General features: G+C 38.7%; 1 protein-coding gene and 1 pseudogene across 2 annotated transcripts; both read right to left on the bottom strand.

Annotated features, from left to right (window-relative positions):
- Nucleotides 1–1,692: 1,692 nt before the first annotated feature.
- LOC146959899 (interferon-induced protein 44-like) lies at nucleotides 1,693–12,321 on the bottom strand. Its single transcript, XM_085772802.1, has 6 exons — nucleotides 12,200–12,321; nucleotides 11,966–12,112; nucleotides 11,699–11,870; nucleotides 11,509–11,609; nucleotides 11,228–11,402; nucleotides 1,693–1,709 (listed from the first exon to the last, which is right to left on the bottom strand). Exons 1-6 carry the CDS (start codon nucleotides 12,251–12,253, stop codon nucleotides 1,693–1,695), a joined length of 666 nt encoding a protein of 221 aa, XP_085628928.1. The 5' UTR covers nucleotides 12,254–12,321.
- A 4,556-nt stretch (nucleotides 12,322–16,877) lies between these two features.
- On the bottom strand, nucleotides 16,878–20,533 carry LOC146959898 (interferon-induced protein 44-like; annotated as a pseudogene). Its single transcript, XR_015035573.1, has 7 exons — nucleotides 20,512–20,533; nucleotides 20,372–20,411; nucleotides 19,322–19,520; nucleotides 17,720–17,866; nucleotides 17,387–17,550; nucleotides 17,153–17,253; nucleotides 16,878–17,039 (listed from the first exon to the last, which is right to left on the bottom strand). The product of XR_015035573.1 is annotated as an interferon-induced protein 44-like (transcript).
- Between the last annotated feature and the right edge of the window lie 237 nt (nucleotides 20,534–20,770).

Here is a 20,770-nt window from a genome sequence, read left to right as displayed (position 1 = left end):
CCTTTCTGGATCTTGTAAGTTTTGTACTGTAAATCAGAAAAAGTTTATCACTCAACAGCTGTTGACAGTTTCATCAAAAATAGTTGGTAAATTATTGGTCATACTGTTGTGGTGAAGCTGTCCTGAGATGCTGCGTCTGCCAAAGCTCGACCAGCCATTCTGCCTTGTAAAGCAGTGTCAACTGAGTTGATGAAGCTGGACTTTCCAGCACCAGCTGGTCCATGAAGAAGAATTCGTAGGTGTTGGAGCTCAGTGTTATGAGGTTTATAATCCTTCACACCCTGCAGATACGTGTCTTTGGTGCTGTTGAGTGAGAAAGTTCAGATTCAGTTATTAATTTAAACCAATTTTGCATGTGGTAGGTATAGGCTATAACACATCACTCACCCCCATGGTATGTTCCTCCATGCTTCAGCTGACAATAAAGTTCACATTGTAAGAAAATACAAATGAAAAACATGGCATTAGCCTATTTGTAGTTTAGTTTAAACACAAGCTTTTCTGTTCTGTGGACTTCAAGTGTCTTACTAGATTCAGGTGTGGATGAGCTTCCTCCCATGGCTGTAATAAAATACTGAGGTAACCTGTAAAGAAAAAAAAGCCTTCAATAAATGGACTTTGTTATTAAAGCAGAAGTAAGTGATATATTTGTGTTAATATAGCCTAAGTCTTAAATAGTTATATCTTCCGACAGCAATCACTTACATAGAGTGTTTGGACTGAAACACGGGTCTGTCAGTCACTCTGCTCTGCTCTGAGCCGAAGAGAAAACATTTATCGTATCCTACAGTTTTTATCCAATGAGGAGAGAGAACGGCATGCAGGGCTGTGTGTGCAGCCAAGGAACGCCGTGAATGTGGCGACGTAGGGACGAGGACTGTTATGGTGCGTTCAAGGAAACTCGTATTTTTCCGACCGTGAAGTGGTACCAGTTCGATCTGGTACGAGTTCACCGGTCGGAAGTTACGAGTGGCCGTTATAGTGACTTTCACCGGTAAAACAGGTCGGAAAAACACGAGTGGGTTGCCTGAAACGCTACAAAGTCGTAAGTTGTGACTTGAAGCTGTAATTTACGATTTCAAAAGCCTGCCTGGAACGCAGCATTAGCGAAAACGACCGGACCACTTACTTCTGCTTTAACTGCCTATAGGCCAACACAGGCAACCCAATTTAATAAAATATTCTTTTGATAAACACACAATAATTTAATGTTAACGATGAATAACTAGTTACATATCACGACTGAAATTAAAGCAGCAAGTAGCAATGATTGGGACCTCGCTCTCCCACACCAGCCTCCATGGGCTGTGCGGTGACAGATGAAGTGAAAACATTTTATGCATAATATCCACTGCGTACACTAGGCGGAGCCACAGAGCCACAAGCAGATCTCTGTCTGTGTATCAGGACAGAGGGGGAAAATGTCACTGAAATGAAAAAAAAAAAGAGAGTCACTTCCTGTTTTCAGAAGGTGGTGCTGTGAGAACAACTGGTGTGAGTATGCAGACGTGTTCAGGGGTGGACTCTTATCATGTAAATCAAATTTTGACATATTAGGACAATGATTGATTCATAGTGAATTGATGTTACATGGTGAGGGATTGAAATTAACCATGGCGACACTGGCAGACTGTTTTGTGTAAATGTGCTCAGAGTAAGACTGTCATGAAGAAAATAAAGCCTCTTCATGTTTTAAGCCACGCCATCTTCTAAAACGACATCGGAGTCACAATATCACATTAACATATGAGGTAGAACTGTGTCACCAAGTTTCACAGAGAGAAATGCTGGAGCCATACAGTCTATTGCTGGAGCTAAAGGCACTTCCTGTTTGGAATGTGGACAGCGGCAATGACCACGCCCCTAAATTAAGTGTCAGAGGGAGAAAATCAATGTGTGAGCAATAAGTAATCATGATGTTTCCTTCATCCAGTAAGTGGCACAACCAGATATGGGCGTGCGAATGAGTTGGGGGGGGGGGGGGTCCATTATCACACATTTCAAATTTTGGGTTATAAAGGAGTTATAAAGGAAAGCTGAATGCAATCACTTGGAGCGAAATAATGAAAAACATAGCAATTACAACTGGGTCAGTGTCTGGCCCTAATTAAACAATTAAACTGGGGAAACACTGACTAATATTTGTACCGTAGTAAAACACCTTCTCCATCCTACACCCTCCCCTAAATTAGAGCAAAATGAATTGGAGGGAAGTCAGTTACGGTCAAATTAACTAAAATATCTAGTGTAAATTTTCATTCTGAAATTTTATTTAATAGGATAAACCCCTTGAGAGGAATCCTCTCGTTTTCGAGGGGGTCCTAAAATACATTACAACCAAAAAAAGAAAAGGGACAAAACACAATCTACAAACATACAACAAAGAACTAAATTATTGCACTGCAGATTTGTTAATCATTAAAAGTACAGTAAAATTAACATTTCTTTTTCACAATGACAAAATAGCAGAAAAGCTGTCTTAAAAGATTCTCACCCAAAGCCGGATGCCTGGAGACAGAGTGGTTAGAAGTAGGTGATAGTGATGTTCAGCCTTGAATGTGTAGTCCTTCAAGTCCAGCCTATACTGCCTGTGCAGTAGCTCTTTGTTATTTATATGGGTTGCAAAGTCATTCTCATCCTTTCACTTTCACTTTTTCCAATTGGTTTCCACGAAATGTCCCTCTTTTTGGAATACAGTGTTTATGTGTGTAACTCAGGCTTAGTGGCAAGAGGTCCCAAGATGTTTCCACATTTGTTACGACCTGTTATGACCTGATCAACAACAAACTCCTAGTGTAAAGTAATGCTAGCCTAACTGACAGTCTATACAAATAGTAAGAGAGGAAATGTAAATATTTAAGGTCAACTTTGACCTCCGAGGAGGGTTAACAGTGGACAAGTGGTTTGAGCACGACCAGTCTCCAGAAAAAACAAGCCTCGGAAACAAGGACTACCTGGACCACCTGGAGAAGGAGAGAAGAAAAATCAACACGGTGAAACAGACCAGTGGGCTGTGAGATGCTTTTAAGATTGGTGTCAGAATAAAGTTGTGGTGACGGACTTTAAGACAGTGTCTAAACAGCAGTTCATCGACATTCTGAGAGACATATGGTACTATCAGGAACGCTAAAGGCGAACTTTACAGACTGATCCGCTTCATTGGTCTCCGTGCCAGACTTAACCACCATATTAATGACCGCCACTGAGCCTCTCCTGCTGCCTTCTCCGAGACACCGAGTTCACAACTTCTAACAATGTTTTCACGGGCGTTGTCAGCGCATTGAGGAAGAAGGGAGTCAACGCCACAGTCCATCACACATCAATTACAGATGCTGACTTGAATGCTATCAAGCGAATCCTGAATCCAAACACCCTGGAGGGCTTGGTCAACAAAGTCTGGTTTGACTTTGGGTGCAGAGGTAACAAGGGAAATTGAAACGAAAACAGGTTAAAGTCTGCAACGCTGACAAATAATCCATTTGAGTGTTCCCTGAAATTAACATTGTGTATTATTCTTAGTGCCCTTTTTAGACATTTCTGTAATAAAAAATAATGTCTCTGTGCGACTTACATTGCCCCATATTTCGCTGCAGTAACTCATGCATGGCATAGTAAGTGAACAATACAAAATCCTCATTGTTTTAGAATCTAACATGTCTTGCTTTACTTCAACACCTTGTTTTGTATCTAAGCAATATGTGATTTAGCTTTTCACCCACAACCACAGCTAAAAACTGAATCTCTGACACCCTTTCTATCAGAACTCCATTGATGGATAATGTCTCATGTTCATTATTTTTTTCTATTTGTGTTGTACATCATAAACTTAGTTGTACTCCAATTTGCAGATAAATCAAACAATTTTTGGGTTTAACCATCTCATTTTCTATTCTGTCTGCTAAAATGATTAAATCATCTTCCAAACCAAGAAAGCTTATATCATCTGCAAATAGAATAAACAGCAATATATTTGATATACAAATAATTTAGGCCCCAAGACCAAACCGTGTGGGACTCCATATTCAATCTTTAAACAATAAGACGTTTTCCCAGCAAACGTTACTGTTGTCGTACGTACCTGTTGTCTAAATAACTTCTCAACCAATCTAAAACAACTCCTCTCATACCATATGAATATAATTTTGAAATTAAAATACATTGGAAACCGCTTATAGTGATCACGTGGGTCAGAGTCACTGAGCAGTAAAGCAATTGACTATAACCGATTTCATTCTTTTTTTTTGAAAAATGTAACGAAACAGACAGCTTCAGTATTTACTGAATTTTATTTCATTTTTCAAACATGGTAGCCTACAGTTGTGTCGCTTTTCAAGAGGTACCATGCAAGTTTAATTAGGCTACTGCACGGACATAACTCAAATACTGTAGTACACAATACAGCACAGTAATGTATAGCTTACTGTGGGTACAATTATAAATAGGCAATAGACCGAATCGCCTTGTTGTTTACATTCTACTTCCGGGTAGAAACGTGCCGATTTGGTCTGATCTGGGCGGGGTTTGAGCAGCCGGTCGGCCATGATGGAAGGAGACGCTATCGGTTGCCAGGGGCAACGTCATCAGAACATCACAGAGACGCGACTAAAATCTAGCTCTTTTTTGCGCCAACAGATCAACAAATTACAAGTAAGAATAAGGAGAAAGTAAATCACTGGAGCAGTTTTTAACACAGCAGTGATTTCCGGCATTGTAAAACAGTATATTACGGAGTAGAAGATTTTGTTTTGCCCATAGACTAGTAAGGCTTTTGCCGCCGGAATCCTTCCATCATGGCGGAGAAGGGGGGTGGGGCTTTGAGCTGTGACGACAACTCCTCACTCTCAATAGTAACATGAAAAATTAGATGAGTCAAGAATGACTCCAAGGTACTTGAATTCTTTTACCAAAACTCTCGTCCGTCACTATTGTTCGAATGCTGGTTTTCTACCCGGAAGTAGTTGTAAACAACAAGGCGATTCGTCCTATTGCCTTAAACGTTGTTGTGCAGTAAAACCAGTAGGCCTACTGTATGTCTGTAGTGTAAATTGGTAACCCAGTTGAGTCACAAAAAATCATCATCATCAAGAGGAAAACGAGTAAAAGCCGTGTATATAGTCCAAAACAGACACAAATGCATAAACAACATCCAACATCACATAATAACACAATTGAGAACATAATTGAAAGTTATAGAAAAAACATTAAAGCAGAAGTAAGCAGAATGTTTGTGTTAATATAAGTCTTGAATAGTTATATCTTCCAACAGCAATCACTTATATAGAGTGTTTGGACCGAAACACGGGTCTGTCAGTCACTCTGCTCTGCTGTAAGCCGAGGAGAAAACTTTCCTTGTATCCTACAACCTTTATCCAATGAGGAGAGAGAATGGCATGAAGGGGCGGTCTTCTCTGTGTGCAGCCAAGGGATGCACGTGCATGTGGTGACGTAGGGACGAGGGCGGGGACTGCTAACTCCATCCGATGACAGGAAGTTAGCCAAAACAACTGGATCGCTTACTTCTGCTTTAATATCCTGCTTGAAGGAGACTAAAGAAAATGTTTGATATCATACTCCTAGTTTCCTCATGATGATTATTTTTTTGATATAAATTACTTTTTATTGAAGGGCAGTGTTAACTATTTGAATTACCTGAATGGGCTGTTTTTGTTAAAAGAAAAATACAGGATATGTAAGCTATTTTATGAACATGATTGAAAATCAAAGGAAAAGTTATCATAAAATAATAGCAGTATGTCTCACCAGTTTGCAGGTCTACAGGTTGTTGAGGAAGTCTTCTCCAAATGAAATCATATGTTTCAGTGCGCACAGTGTCAGAGAACTAACGCCATCATTTACTTCCAGTTAAGATGCAGTTGTATGGGACGCCCACGAGCATGTGAATTTTGTCAACCTAAATTTTGAATTGAAAAAAAAAATTGTAGATTAGTCATTGTGTGGAGGCTAAAAGAGAGGAAGAATCATGTTGGAACACTGGAAAAAATGACTTTGGACTTAATAAAAACTAACCAGTTGCTTTAGGTGCTTGCTCTTGTAGGTATTCTTTACTGTATGCTATGTTTATATGCTTATCAACTTTGGTGAGAATAACTAGTTGTGGGATCCCTGTATCCAGAAAACAAAACAGTATTTTAAACATTTGTTTTGATTCATAATTCCGAGTATTATATGTTGTATACTATTAGTCTACTAGTTTTTTTAGTTATGCCTGCATGGCTTCCCGTCTGATGTCTCCAATTTTCCTCACCATTTCATCACTCAACAGAGATTCAAAACGATTTGATTCGTAATGATTTCTGCTTCAGTCTATCAGTGTGCAAAGGATCCTCATGATCTAATCCGGTCTGCTTTGCAAGACAGAATGACTAAAATGTCTTTTTCACATTTATTGAGTTTTAAACATTTATCCATGCTTAGATGGAATTGTTGAAACTGTTGCACAAAAGCAATATCACATATTGCTTAAAATTAAAACCTTTTTATAAAAAAAAAATAGTGGAGTGAAATGGAGGCCGACAGTCAGCGGATTTGTTTCATTTTTTTATTTTTAAAAATCGATTTTATGGGGCGCCGAGTGGCACAGTGGGTTAAGCAGCCGCCCCATATATTGAGGCTATAGTCCTCGTGCCGGCGGCCCCGGTTTGAATTCCGCATCGGACGGCCCTTTCCTGTGTGTCTTTCCCCATCTCTCTGCCTCCCCATTTCCTGTCTCTCTCGACTGTACTGTCAAATAAAGGCATGAAAAAGCCAAAAAAATATACTTAAAAAAAATCGTATTAAATGAGAATTGTGATTTATGTGAATTGATTTTTTGGCACACCCCTAACATATAAGTAACAATGTTCGTTCAATTCTTGATTTAATTGACGACCATGAATTTATTGATGACAACAGCTTTATACTATTCATAGATTACTATAAAGCCTTTGATACCATAGAACACTCTTTCTTGTTTAATAACTTGGACTTTTTTGGTTTGGGCTCTAATTTTAAATCTGCAATTCAGACATTATATAAAAGGTGTAGCAGTTCAGTGAAGCTGTTACCACCCGTAGCTTTAATATAGACAGAAGGATTAAACAAGGAGACTCTATTGCACCCTTTTTATTTCTACTAATCATGCAAACCATGGCACTTCACATTAATAAAGATTATTTTAGAGGCATTCAACTTGCAGAAAGTCAATTGAAATGCTGTCAACTAGCAGATGACACCACTATTTTTTAAAGAATGAAAAGGAGGTATAAAAAAAAGCAATTGACTGTCTCGATGCATTTTCTCTGGTGTCAGGTTTGAAGGTTAATATTAAAAAATGTGATCTTTTTGCTTTAAAAGACAAACCGAATAACCTGACAGAAATAGAAGGTATTTGTAATAGATGTTATATCATATCTGGGCATTAAGGATCAAAATTTTAATCCACTGATTGAAAAAAAAACAAAACAAGTATGACATGTGGCTATTAAGAGATTTGTCAATCAGTGGACGAATTCTCTTATAAGTGAAGGGTTATCCCGGCTGGTCTACAGCTACGGTATTTGATGTTCCATCAAAAAAAGTTAAACAAATTGACAGGAAAATTTTCAACTTTATATGGAAAAATAAGCCCCACCAATTAAAACGAACAGTACTGTGCAACCCATATTGCCAAGCGGGCTTAAAGGGATAGTTCACCCAAAATTCTAATTTTACTCATTATCTACTCACCCTCATGTCGACGAAAGCCTACCACACACATAAAGATAATCGGGCTGATTTTGCCCCGATTTTCCCCCTTTCCGACCAAAGACAAAAAATCGCCCGATTATCTTAAGCTCTTAAAATTATTTTATGAGATTCTCTTGTAGTGTGTGGTGTGTTAAGAGTCAAAATTCTCCCGACAATCGGCTCGGAAAACATTTGGTGCCGATAATCGTAAATATTAAACATGTTCAATATTTACGATTGTCGGGGCCAACAACTGTGGCCGTTTCAATCAAAAGTCATCTTGTGTTTTGTTTTGTTTGTTTTGTTTTTATTATGGATCCCCATTAGTCCTCACCTTGGTAAGGACTATTCTTCCTGGGGTCCAGACACTCATATATGACAATCAAAACATAATACAATAACTTACAGAATTAGATAAATGACAAACAACAAAATAAAACAAAATAATGAGAAAAAAAACATTTTACAAATACAAACCGACTTTGACTTTTCAAAACTTAAAAAAATGTAAGTTCTTTACTAATAATGGCCTCTTTTATTTTCTTTTTGTGTGTGGAAAGCCGGTGTTAAACGATCATGTGACCGCCGGTAACAGCCGTCATGTGACAGCGCACGGGCCCCTATTGGACAGCCGCTTGACTGCTTGGCGTCCGGAGCCACAGACACACAGACACACACAGATGGGATCGTTGTAAAGGCTGAAGTGTCCCGCTTTCATTAAAAAAAAAAAAATGCGTTGCTCTCATTGTCCATTCCGGAAATAGACCCGAAAGAGTAGCTACAACAATACGGATCTCTTTCTGAGTTTTCTGACCGGAGGGTCAAGATTCTGAAAAATCTTAATGTGTGCTGTGTTTGGAATATCGGAGCACACCACACACAACACGATCAAAACTGTTCAATCACAGATTTTTATCTTCATGTGTGGGGTCTCTCACAGATAAAAAATCGGTTGAGATTTATAAAATCTTGTGTGTACCCCCCTTAAGGGCTGGGAGAAGTTTCAGAGTCCTCCGTGCCTTCTCTGAGTTACAGCGGGGCTCCGTGCAGCACTGCATGTCCATATGACGGTAGCGAATGGAGCTCACTTTTCTTTGTCCAAAAAGACACACCAAAAAACATCCAAATACCTCCATAGTGCTCGTCTGTAATGTCCCTCTTGTATTGAAGCCCCAACAAGAGAAATTGTCCCGAAAAAAATTAAATAAGTCTATATTTTAAGCTTGTTTGTAGCGGAAGCTCCCAGTGTCTCAGTTCACTGCTTTGCCTGTGTCTGTGCAAATCTCGCGCGATTTGCATTGACACCCAATTAACGGCTCCGCAAATCGCGCGAGATTCCGGCAGAGCAACATTGGGAGCTTCCGCTATAAACAAGTTTAAAACATATACTTATTTAAAGGGACAACGAGGCGTTTTGGAAAAGCGAAGCGTTTTCGCACTACATTTATGAGCCTCCGCGCGCACCGTGAAATTCTTTGACCGGCGCAAGACGGACTCATGTTTTCATTCATCAAGAATTAAAGTCAGAGGTTCGAAGACGATCAGATACCATCGTAGTTCCGACCATAAACGGCGATTCGGCGGCGTTATTCTCATGACTCGCCACGAAACCGAAAGTAAAGAAACGCTGGTCGGCTCGACCAGCATTTCCGCCACCACTAATAATAACAAAATAACGATAGAGACAAAACTATATATTTAGCGAAAATGGGCCCATTAACAAGTGTGCAGCGTAGATTCATCCACATTAACGTGATACTTTTTTAATAACCAAATAGAAACTCCTCGTTGTCCCTTTAATTTTTTTCTGAACAATTTCTCATGTTGGGGAAAAGTGAGGCCCATTCGCAACCGTCATATGGACATGCAGTGCTGCGCCGAGGCACAGAGGACTCTGAAACTTCTCCCAGCCCTTAGTCGACATGAGGGTGAGTAGATAATGAGTGAAATTTGAATTTTGGGTGAACTATCCCTTTAAATGCATTGGCCTTTAACACTTCTAACAATTTTTAAAATAAATTGGTATTAATTAGATAAATAAATTAGATATTTGCAAGGAGTAAGTAAATTGTGGTACAACATACCGGAACTTATTTTCAAAAAGGTCAGGGGGATTGAATTTCTTTTAAACTGTAATTATAGTTATACTTTGTGGTTTTCTTTTTATTGATTACACTTTTGCGCCACACTACCAGCACCTCGGCTGTTCGCTGTGCACAGGTATTTTTCTAATTTTTTTCAAATTTTTTTGTAATTATAATGTTGAAAAACTTCCTGTCAATCTGGCAAGTTTTCACAAACAAGCTTTACTTTCTTGGATGTTAGTCCATAAACATAACTTTTCACCATACAAGTGCCTGATCTGGAATAATCAAAATATTCAAAGAACAAATCTTTGTATTTCAAGAGATGGTTTGATCAAAATATCTTGTTTGTGACACAGTTGTTGAATGAAAATAGGCATCTGTACAACTATACTGAGTTTTTAAGAAAGTATGCATTTCCACACCTAAAGAATTTGCCATAATATTTGATGCTATACCTGCGGGACTGTTGATGTTATTGTGAGGAGATAGTAGAGCACAGCTAAATGTACATTTTGAGGCAAATTTCATGTTAGATGGGATAAATTTAACAGACAAAAAATGCACCAATAGATATATAAGGAAACTTTGCCAAGAAACTATTTCCCCATCAGCTAAACTACTCTGGAACTAAAAATGTATAGACATATAAATAAACTGGAACTCAGTGTGTACTTCAAGCAACAGATGTGTCCCAAACAAGATAAAGGAAGTTTCTTTTAAAATCATGCATTCAATTGATCCTGTCAATCAGGCCATCTCCAAATTTAAAGATATCAATGTCAACTGTACTTTTTGTGAACAGGAGGAAAATATTTGTCTTTTTTTTTAATGTCGTTATGCCTTTTTGTTTTGGATGGAACTAGAAGACATGTTTAAATTTTTGACAGGCATCAAGATTAAACTTTTAAAAAAGGGTATAATTCTCACATGAAAAAAAAGGAATTGTTTTTGTTGAATATTACATCCATAAATGCAAGTAGTCATCCAAAAATACAATTTTTTATGAGTTTAAAATAGAAATCAGATATTATATGCAGCTACTACAAAATATGAAAGACAGAAAAGCTATAAAAACCTTTGAATATTATAAATTATTACAAACAACTATATGATTTAATAACACCTATAATATATAATATCAATACCCCTTTCTATGTATATATGTATTTTTTGTTTGTTTGTTTATTTGTTTATTGTCTGTTTATTGTATGTATGTATGTATGTATGTATGTATGTATGTATATGTCTAAAATAAAAAATATATACTGTATAATAAATAAAATATATAATAAAAAAAAAATTCAGTCATATCATCATGTGTAGGCCTCAATATTACATGCAAAGTAACGCTGATATATTCCCAAACTAATTAGAGATGGTTTACAAGAATCCACAAAGGGGGGGCCTAGGCCTACGTCTACGAGGAATAGAGAGGTTGTTGACGAAGTCCTCTCCATAGTTAATCATGTGTGTCAGTGCACTCAGAATCACAACATCAGTGTTGTCTTCAGGGCCGATTTCCGAATGGTAGTTCTTCACAGGAAAGATGCAGTTCAGTGGAATACCCAGGTTCACACTCAGTTTCTCCATCTAAATATAAAGGATAAGCCACATGTGTTATATTAACTTGCAAAACTAAATTTATATTTCAACTTTAAAAACAAATCTCCAGATAAAATCACCTATAGAAACTTACCTGTTGCTTCAGATGCTTGCTCTCATACACTTTCTTTATATCTTCTCCAACATCAGGACAGGCTTGATCAATTTTGGTGAGAATAGCCACTTGGGGAATTCCTGCCAATTCACAGCAGAATCCGAGTCAGTCAAGACAATGTTGTCAGGTGATTTGATTCAAACTGGAAAACACAGTGACTAACACTTACCCATGTCCCTCGCTGCAAGTCTGACCTCTCTCATCTTTGTCATCGTTTCATCATCCAGTATACTGAGTGTGTCCGCAGCAACCGCACACACCAGAACATGAACTCTGTCGTTCAGAGTGGGGGAGCTGTTGTAGCCTTGATCTTTCTCAGATAATGGACTGGCAGGATTAAACTAGAAAACAATATGAAATTAATGAATGACTTTTCCATATAAATTGTTGCATGTCTTAAGACTTAAATAAATTTAATAATTGTAGGCTAGGCTACATCATAATCATCTTTCATGTGTCCCTTCATGGCCAGTTTGATGTCCTCTACTGCAACCCCTCTCTGCTTCTCCAGGCCCATGATGTCATTGAAGACAAAAGGGTAAAAGGTCCTTGGATCTCCTTTTTGGATCTTGTAAGTTTTGTACTGTAAAGCAGAGTGAATTTATGACTCAACAATAGTTGATTGCTTAGACAATTTCATCATAAATAGTTGGTAAATTATTGGTCATACTGTTGTGGTGAAGCTGTCCTGAGATGTTGCGTCTGCCAGAGCTCGACCAGCCATTCTGCCTTGTAAAGCAGTGTCAAATGAGTTGATGAAGCTGGATTTTCCAGCACCAGCTGGTCCATAAAGAAGAAATCTGAGGTGCTTGAGCTTCGTGTTATGAGGTTTAGAATTCTTCACATCCTGCAGATATGTGTCTTTGCTGTTTAGTGGAGAAATTTCAGATTCAGTTACAGTACATATTAAACCAATTTTGCATGTGGTAATTTTTCATATAAAATCGCCAGAACACATCACTCACCTCCATGGTATGTCTCTCCAGGGTGTATCATAACAAGCTGACAGTTCTGTTGTGTGGACTGGGGCCCTAGTTTGCTGGCGCAGCGCAGGTGGCGCAAGGTACCGCAGCCGGTCTAATGCAAGTTTCGACCAGCGCAGCCTAGCGCAAAGTCAGATTGGAAGATTGGCAGATCGCGCTGCGCTGAGATAGGCGTGGCCGCGCAGCAGGGGGAGGCGTCACAGATTCAGCTTGGTGCAGTGGAAGTTTTGTGCGAAAATGTCCCGCCTAGGTTGCGCTGAAAGCTCGCCACCTCCAACCAGGTCTAATCTCAGCGCAGAGCGGAGCGCAGCAGGTGCAGTGGAAGTTTGGCTGACTGACCTGCAGTGCACACACGTCACCAAGACCTCACAGGCAGATCTCCACAGTTCCAGACACATTTCAATGCAATAAATATCCACAATAACCACTATTTAATGCAACTAATGGAATCAACACGTGAATTTATATCTATATAGATTGTCCCGTCACATCTGACGTCAGATCAAAGCAGAGATCAAAGGCTGTGGCACGCGTAATGGAAACTCCACCTGAATTAACACAGCAGGGACGAACTGGCACTGAAAAGCAGCTGTGGATGTCCCAAAAGCAGGACTGAGGGTGGATGACTGCATGTCGCTGCCGTGTTGAGATACCACTCTGCACCTTGTGATGATCGCTTTATTTATTTATTTATTTATTTACTTATTAATTCATAAACGCGTGCGACCGCATCAGGCAGCCGTAATGAAAAACAAAACACAAATCATTATCTCTCTTAGCCCACCACAACAGCCTCGGTATCAGATAGTCAGTATATAGCCTACTACAGTATACTCAGCATCTCTATCACAGAAAAAAAAGAGAAAAAAAGAGACGGACAGAGAGAGAGAGGAGGACAGAGAGAGAGAGAGAGAGAGAGAGAGAGAGAGGGAGAGAGAGCGAGCGCGTCCTTTACGCTGATTTAATCCACATGGTCTTTGTTTATGTTGTGATTAGTGTAGCCTACACCTCTCATCTTGGTTACACAGAGTTTGAATAAATGTGAGTTTCTTTATTAGTTTATTAGTTGTTGTTTCTTAGATTGCGCAGCCATTCTCAGTGTATCAGATCAATCCTGGTTAAGTATATTAGTAAACTCATTATTGGTCACTCTGAGCTCCGACCTCTGGACCAAAACAGCTGTTTCCTCCTGGGAGAGGTTCGGCCTCTGGCGTCGCTGTTTCCTCCGTCCATGTCCAAGTATAAAATGACAAACTTGCAGCGCGCATCACCCGCCGCGCAGTTAAAGGTGAGGAGAGGAGCTCCTTTGATTGGTGAAGATCTGACTCGGCTGTGTCAAACCCACTCCACGCCTTTCTCTCCTCCTCCTGTCTCCCTCCCGCCCTGTCTCCTCCCTCTTTGCCGTTTGCGCCGGTGGGAGGGACGAGGGGAGGGATTGCGCTGGTCTAAGTCTGACTGCGCGGCCCACCAATCTTGCGAAATGGACCTGGGCCACACCCTGTTGGCGTGGCGAAGCTGCGCTGATGTTAGACTTCACCTGGTCGACGAAACAAGTGTCTTACTAGATTCAGGTGTGGATGAGCTTCCTCCCATGGCTGCAATAAAATACTTGGGTAACCTGTAAAGAAAAGAAAAAATACGACCTCTGAATAGCTCTCTGATCCTCCCAAGACACACCACTGACTGTAAATGGGACTTTCATATGATCCTAACTTTGGTACAAATTGATTTGAAATTGTGAATATTAGGCCTGGACGATAGTGATAGGAAAAAAGCTGGATAAAACACTGGATAATGTGACATGTATGTACTAAATGAACAACATGCTTATTGAAACAGCCTGTCATATCCCTGGATGCTACGAGTGACAGGCAAACAGCCAATCATTATCAGTTGTGTAGTTCGGTTGCAGAACCATCGCCATGTGTGTTTATTGATAACAGAACAGCATGACGTGAGAACATGAGGCTGAAGGAGAGGAGATTATAAACACAAGAATAACATTAGCTTGTGGAGTTAAACTTAAGGGCTATAATAACCTCAGTAGACTTCTCTATGGGCCACGCTGACCTGACCAATCCGACAAACACGGGATGCTGCTACTTAACGTACATAGTGGCCGGGACCCCTCCCTTACGGGCTCTTTCTCCCTACTGTTTCCTCTTCCCCGTCACCACTGACAGCTATAGCTTTAAAAGTTTTAATTGCTCTGTGGTACCATTGTAGTACCGGTATACCTAACAAGCTTAAACTACACTAAATTGAAGCAAAGTTGAAGAGGAACCAGTTCGAGTAGATTTCTAAAATGCCAGGTGTAATTTCTTGCATTGCACATTTGTAAATCATCAAAAGTAAAATAACATTTCTGTTTCACAATGTCAAAATATCAACATTTAAGAATAGCTGTGTCAAATGATTCTCACCTTAAAGCTGGATGTGGAAACAAAGTAGTGTTCAGAGAACTGATATATCGTTCAGCCTTGAATGTCTGGTCCTATTCCCAGCCTACTGCCTGTGCAGTATCTCTTTATATCGGTTGAAAAGTCATGCTCATCCTTTCACTTTCAGTCTGTCCACTTTTTTTTTTTTTTTTTAAATGCCTCCCTTTTTGGAAAGCATGTGTTTACTTGTTGGCTCAGGTTTATGTGCTAGAGGTAACAGGCAGGTTGTTGCAGAAAAACCAACAGAAATCTTTTTCAAAGTAAAAAGAGCAAAAGCAAAAAAATCAGGTCATAAACATGAGGTGCATTTTTACCATGGTCCCATCCCATCTCAACCATACCCCATACGTGTACAGTTGAGACGGTACCATGGTACAGTTGAGACACCTATTGAAACCCACTGATGATGACTGAACATCAATTGTAAATGCAATAAACTTTTTAAAAATTGACAATTTGACAAGATATTTAAATATACAGTACATTCATATATCTTTATCAACATTTAAAAATAATGGAATATTATTGTATTATTAATATAAATATTATTATTATATTATAACTATATAACAAAATTATAATATTAATAATACAACACTGTTCAGGTATCACAAATATTCGGGGTTTTTTTTCATTTTCTTTGTTTTTTTTGTTTTATTATGACTTATAACATGTTATCCTTAGCCTACATTGCACAATTTAACAGTGATGTGATGTAATAGAACTCTATCAGGGTACAGTTGAGACATTGTGTCTCAACTGTACCCCGCTGACCACTTTGTGTATTTCTCTAGATTGTGCAGTGACCTAAAATGTTGGGATAGCATGAAATATGTGAGTTTTTAGGGCACAAAATAACGTTTGCAATGATGCAAGTTATGTTTGATGGTCACAAAAGCATAATGAGGTATTTGTTGTGGAAGGGACATGGTAAAGTGAAATTCTTACCCTAGTAAAAAAGACTTTTGCTGATATCTTTGGACTGGAGATGCTAAAACTCTTCAAATTTCCCACAACTAAAGAGGATGCTAATATGCATGTGCTGAGTAAAAATGGTGGCTCAGCCTTGCAGCGCGGGCAAGAAGGGTGTTTCAACTGTACACATGTCTCAACTATACTCACTCCACCCTATATTGTCTGTTGTAGTGGAGAGAACTGTTCCTTGCTCTCCTTCGCTACTATTACTTAATGATATTTCCTCTCTGAAACTAACAATAAATAAATAATAGCCGTCTTCTGTTGGCTGGGCTTACAGCAGCTAAGAGGATGATTGCCGCTGGAAACCCCCACATGTAATGTCAATCAAGGAATGGCTGTCTTCATACAAGGACATTGCACAGCTAGAAAAAAAAAAGATTAAAGTTTAATGTAAGAACTGTATTATTATATATATTATATTATATCATATTTATGGGGTGGAAACGAAGACAACAAAGACAGTACACATGTTTCCCCACCGATTGTGGTTATCAGTTGTCTGCAAAAAACCCAATAAATAATTGATCAAAAAGAAACAAAAAAAACATGAGGTTTGAGGGGATTATTACAGTACTGTGGTGGAATTAACCTGACACTTTTACTCAGCTGTAGTAAATTATTATGAAATCCATCCATATAGAAATATGTTTTACAATGAATGAAACCACCACAAACTCCCCAGTAATTATAGACAGATGCATCTTAAAATTAAAGTGAAGATGTTGCACCAGACAGTAAGCCATTATTGACCAACAGACCAAAGACTTTATTGAAAAAAGTGGCATTATGACTTTGGATTGAAGTAAGTATTGAAGGACAGTTTGAAGTATTTGAATTACTTGAATGAACTCTGTGTTTTGTGAAAAGAAAAATACAAGAATTTTATGAACATGATTGAAAATCAAAGTTATCATAAAACAAAAGCAGTATGTCTCAGCAGTTTGATCTACAGGTTGTTGAGGAAGTCTTCTCCAAATGAAATCATATGTTTCAGTGCGCACAGTGTCAGAGCACTAACGCCATCATTTACTTCCAGTTCTGTACAGTAGTTCTTCACTAGAAAGATGCAGTTGTATGGGACGCCCACGAGCATGTGAATTTTGTCGACCTAAATTTTGAATTGAAAAAAATATTGTAGATTAGTCATTGTGTGGAGACTAAAAGAGAGGAAGAATCATGCTGGAACACTGGAAAACATGGCTGGAATTAATAAAAACTAACCAGTTGCTTTAGGTGCTTGCTCTTGTAGGTATTCTTTATGTCTTTTTGGACCTCAGGACAGGCTTCATCAACTTTGGTGAGAATAACCAGTTGTGGGATCCCTGTACATCCAGAAAACGAAACAGTGTTTTAAACATGTGTTATGATTAATAAATTCCAATATGGCATTAGCACAAAGTATTATATGCTGTACTACACATACTACTGTAGTTTTTTAGTGACGCCTGCTCTTACCCATGTCACTGGCTTCCAGTCTGATGTCTCTAATTTTCCTCACCATTTCATCACTCAACAGAGTTGGCAGGAATAACGCAAACCAGAACGTGAACTCTGTCCTGCAGAGTGGGGTCTAAGTTGTAGTGCAGGTCACTGTCATCTAGTGGATGTCCAGGCTTAAACTAGAAAATAATTAGAAGTTGCAAATGGTAGTAATCATTTAAAAGAGGAAACAAATGGCATTCAATGAGCAATGCATTTTTAAGTGGTCATATGTTAAACAGCAAAATAACTAATAACAATAGGACTGACTAATTTATAATAAAGATGAAATATTTGTCAGTGTTGTACCTCATAACCTTCTCTCACGTGTCCTCTCAAGGCCAACTTGACGTCTTCCACAGGAACTCCATTACTCTGTTGCTCAAGGCCCATGATGTCGTTGAAAATAAACGAATAATAGCTGTTTGGTCCTTCGCGGATTTTGTAAGTTTTGTACTGTAAAACAGAAGATGCAGTTATTTTTATCATATCAGCAAATACACTTAGCAGATAAATAAAAAGTGAAAAGATATTGCTTCGAGATAACATTTAAATGGACTAAATTTTGAGCTTCTGCTTGCTGCATGTAAATGAAAATGTGTTAATGAATCAATGTGAGTGACCAAAATGCAAATAACTTTATGTACACATTTACTCTGCCAGGACATGGGTCAATTAGTGACACAGTTAGTGCCTGCAAAGCAAAGGTCAAAGCTTTTTGTAATGGAAGAGAACAAGGTAATTAAGTCCATAGCTCACAGTTTTAAAGTCCTGACAACATTTTGAATGAGTATAAAGAGAAAAAGTAAATTAAATTTGTTGTTCTTCCAAACTGGGTATAGTTTGAGGCTCAATATTACTTAAAGGTGCCATATGTAAGAATGTGACCAAAAACAGTTACTGCAGTCAAAGTCAAAATACAGCGATCTCATTTTTTCTCCTAGTCGTAGCAGCAGCTCAGTGGAAGCAGATGGAGGCTGAAATGCCACTGACGCTGCGTGACTGGGAGAGAGGGCTAGGTGGCGCAACATGCCAACACGTAAATTCAAAACATACACGTGATTTGCAGTCTGCAAAAAAAGATTTTTAATGCGAATACTCTGGCTGTACTATTGTTGTTGGTGAGTTCATCATGTTATATGAACATTACTCCTGAGTCTCTGTGACATATTAGGAGGATTTTACGGCCAGTTGCTTTAGATTTCTTACTGTACCTTTAATTAAAGGAATAGTTCAAAAAATTCAGTCATTATTGACTCGCCCTCATGCTAATGAATACTCCGGAGTAGTTTTTTATTCCTCAAAGTGCATCTGGAGACCCGGGAGGCTGCTTATAGTCCAACTAAATCCTTATATGAGAGTCAATAGCGCCCGACAAAGTCCATAAAACTACACAAAAACCATGTAATATTCCTCCTCACTACTCCTGCACTCCAAGTGTCCTGAAGGGATATACTCCAGAGTTGACCCAAAACGATGTAATAAATTCAATACAGGACTGTTTAGGCTGTAAAAATGAATAAATGACGTCATTTCGGGTCAACTCTGGACTATATCCCTTCAGGACACTTTGCAGCGGACGAGCAGTAAAGAGGAGTATTACATGTTTTTTGTGTAGTTTTATGGACTTTGTTGAGCACTATTGACTCTCATACTAGGGACGAGGAAACCCCTCCTGGGTCTCCAGCTGCACTTTGAGGAATAAAAAACTGCTCCGGAATCAGCATGAGGGTATAAGTCAATAATAACTCAATTTCATTTTTCGGTGAACTATTCCTTTAAATTGGCTTTGTTATTGGATATATCTGTTTGTGATCAGTTAAACCGAAAAATCGTTACTCACTTTCATAATTTTTTTTAATAGGTATTCTTAATCAATATATCATTTCATTGCAAAAAATCCTTTCATACTTTGCAGGTGAAGCTGGTCCCAGAGATTGCATCTGTCATAACTCGACTGCACACTCTGTTTTGTAAAACGCTGTCAACAGAGTTGAGGAAATTGGACTTGCCGGCACCGACCGGCCCATGGAGCAGGATTCTGAGTTGTTTGACTTCTTTGTTTTGAGGCTGATAAGACTTGACAAATTTGAGACTGGCATCATTATTCCTGTGAATTTAAGAAAAAATACATTAGAATGAAATACTATGTAGCCTTTATAATGCAAAAAACTGTGAGTGGTGCTTTGCTATTGCCTTAAAGGGATAGTTCAACATTTTGGCAAATTGGCCCATTGCCATAATCGCTATAGTCATAGCAGTAGGTTCGTTACCTTTAATTGTCGGTGTAAGCTATTTTTAGAACGGAGAAGTGGAGCGGCAGGCTGCTCAGGGCTATGCTACGGAGGCTAAGGGAATTTCTTGGTTTTCCTCATCAGACTCATCAAATACACAACCCAACAACTCCAAAACGCTTTCATGGACAAGTTGTGACCTGCACATTCACCACGCTATGAGATAATAATGGAACGTTACGAGACGGAGCCGTTTTAGAGGTAAATTCATGCAAAACCGCTGATGCGTGTTGCGTTCAGGGACAGTTTTTCAGCAAGCAGACTCTGTATTTACCTTGTATTTACCTCGAAAACGGCTCCGTTTCGTAACGTTCCATTATTATCTCATAGCGTGGTGAATGTGCAGGTCACAACTTGTCCATGAAAGCGTTTTGGAGTTTTGGGATTTTGTATTTGATGAGTTTGATGAGGGAAACCAAGAAATTCCAATAGCCTCCATAGCGTAGCCCTGAGCAGCTCACCGCTCCGCTCCTCCGTTCTAAAAATAGCTTACACCGACAAATAAAGGTGACGAACCTACTTCTATGACTATAGCGATTATGGCAATGGGCCAATTTGCCAAAATGTTGAACTATCCCTTTAAGCCTGTGTTGTAAATTAAGCCAGCAATACACCACATTGACATTGGATTTTCCTTTAAATAAAGTTGATATATACTCATACTCACTCTAGCTTCCGCCAAGGTTGACTAAAAAGACCTGAAGGACAAATGACAAGTCAAAGTTGTACATTTTTGCAGAATTGCACAACCATTCTTTGTTTTCTGTAAATGTCTTAAAGAGAGTGAACGTGTGAAAGGTCAGGACTTACCTCCCATGGCTGTAAAATAAAATATATGACATTACTTATAGATTTAAATATAAATACCCCATGAAAGAATTTTGGTAATGCCTAAAAGCAAAATGTCAACATAACAAAAGAGTTGAAAGACAACAAATATCACTTCACTCTTTTTACACAGATAGGCCTACTGCAAAAACCAAAATGGCATTTAAGAATGTTAAGGTATGTGGTATTTGGAAAAAGTACCATGCAAATAATAGAAAATGTAGTTAATGTTTCAGTA

This window comes from Trachurus japonicus, unplaced genomic scaffold (assembly GCF_045865225.1).
Source record: "Trachurus japonicus isolate A0001 unplaced genomic scaffold, Traja_1.0 AP030926.1".
Taxonomy (NCBI): domain Eukaryota; kingdom Metazoa; phylum Chordata; class Actinopteri; order Carangiformes; family Carangidae; genus Trachurus; species Trachurus japonicus.
Note: the sequence above shows the minus strand (reverse complement) of the source record. Positions and strands in the feature narration are given on the sequence as shown.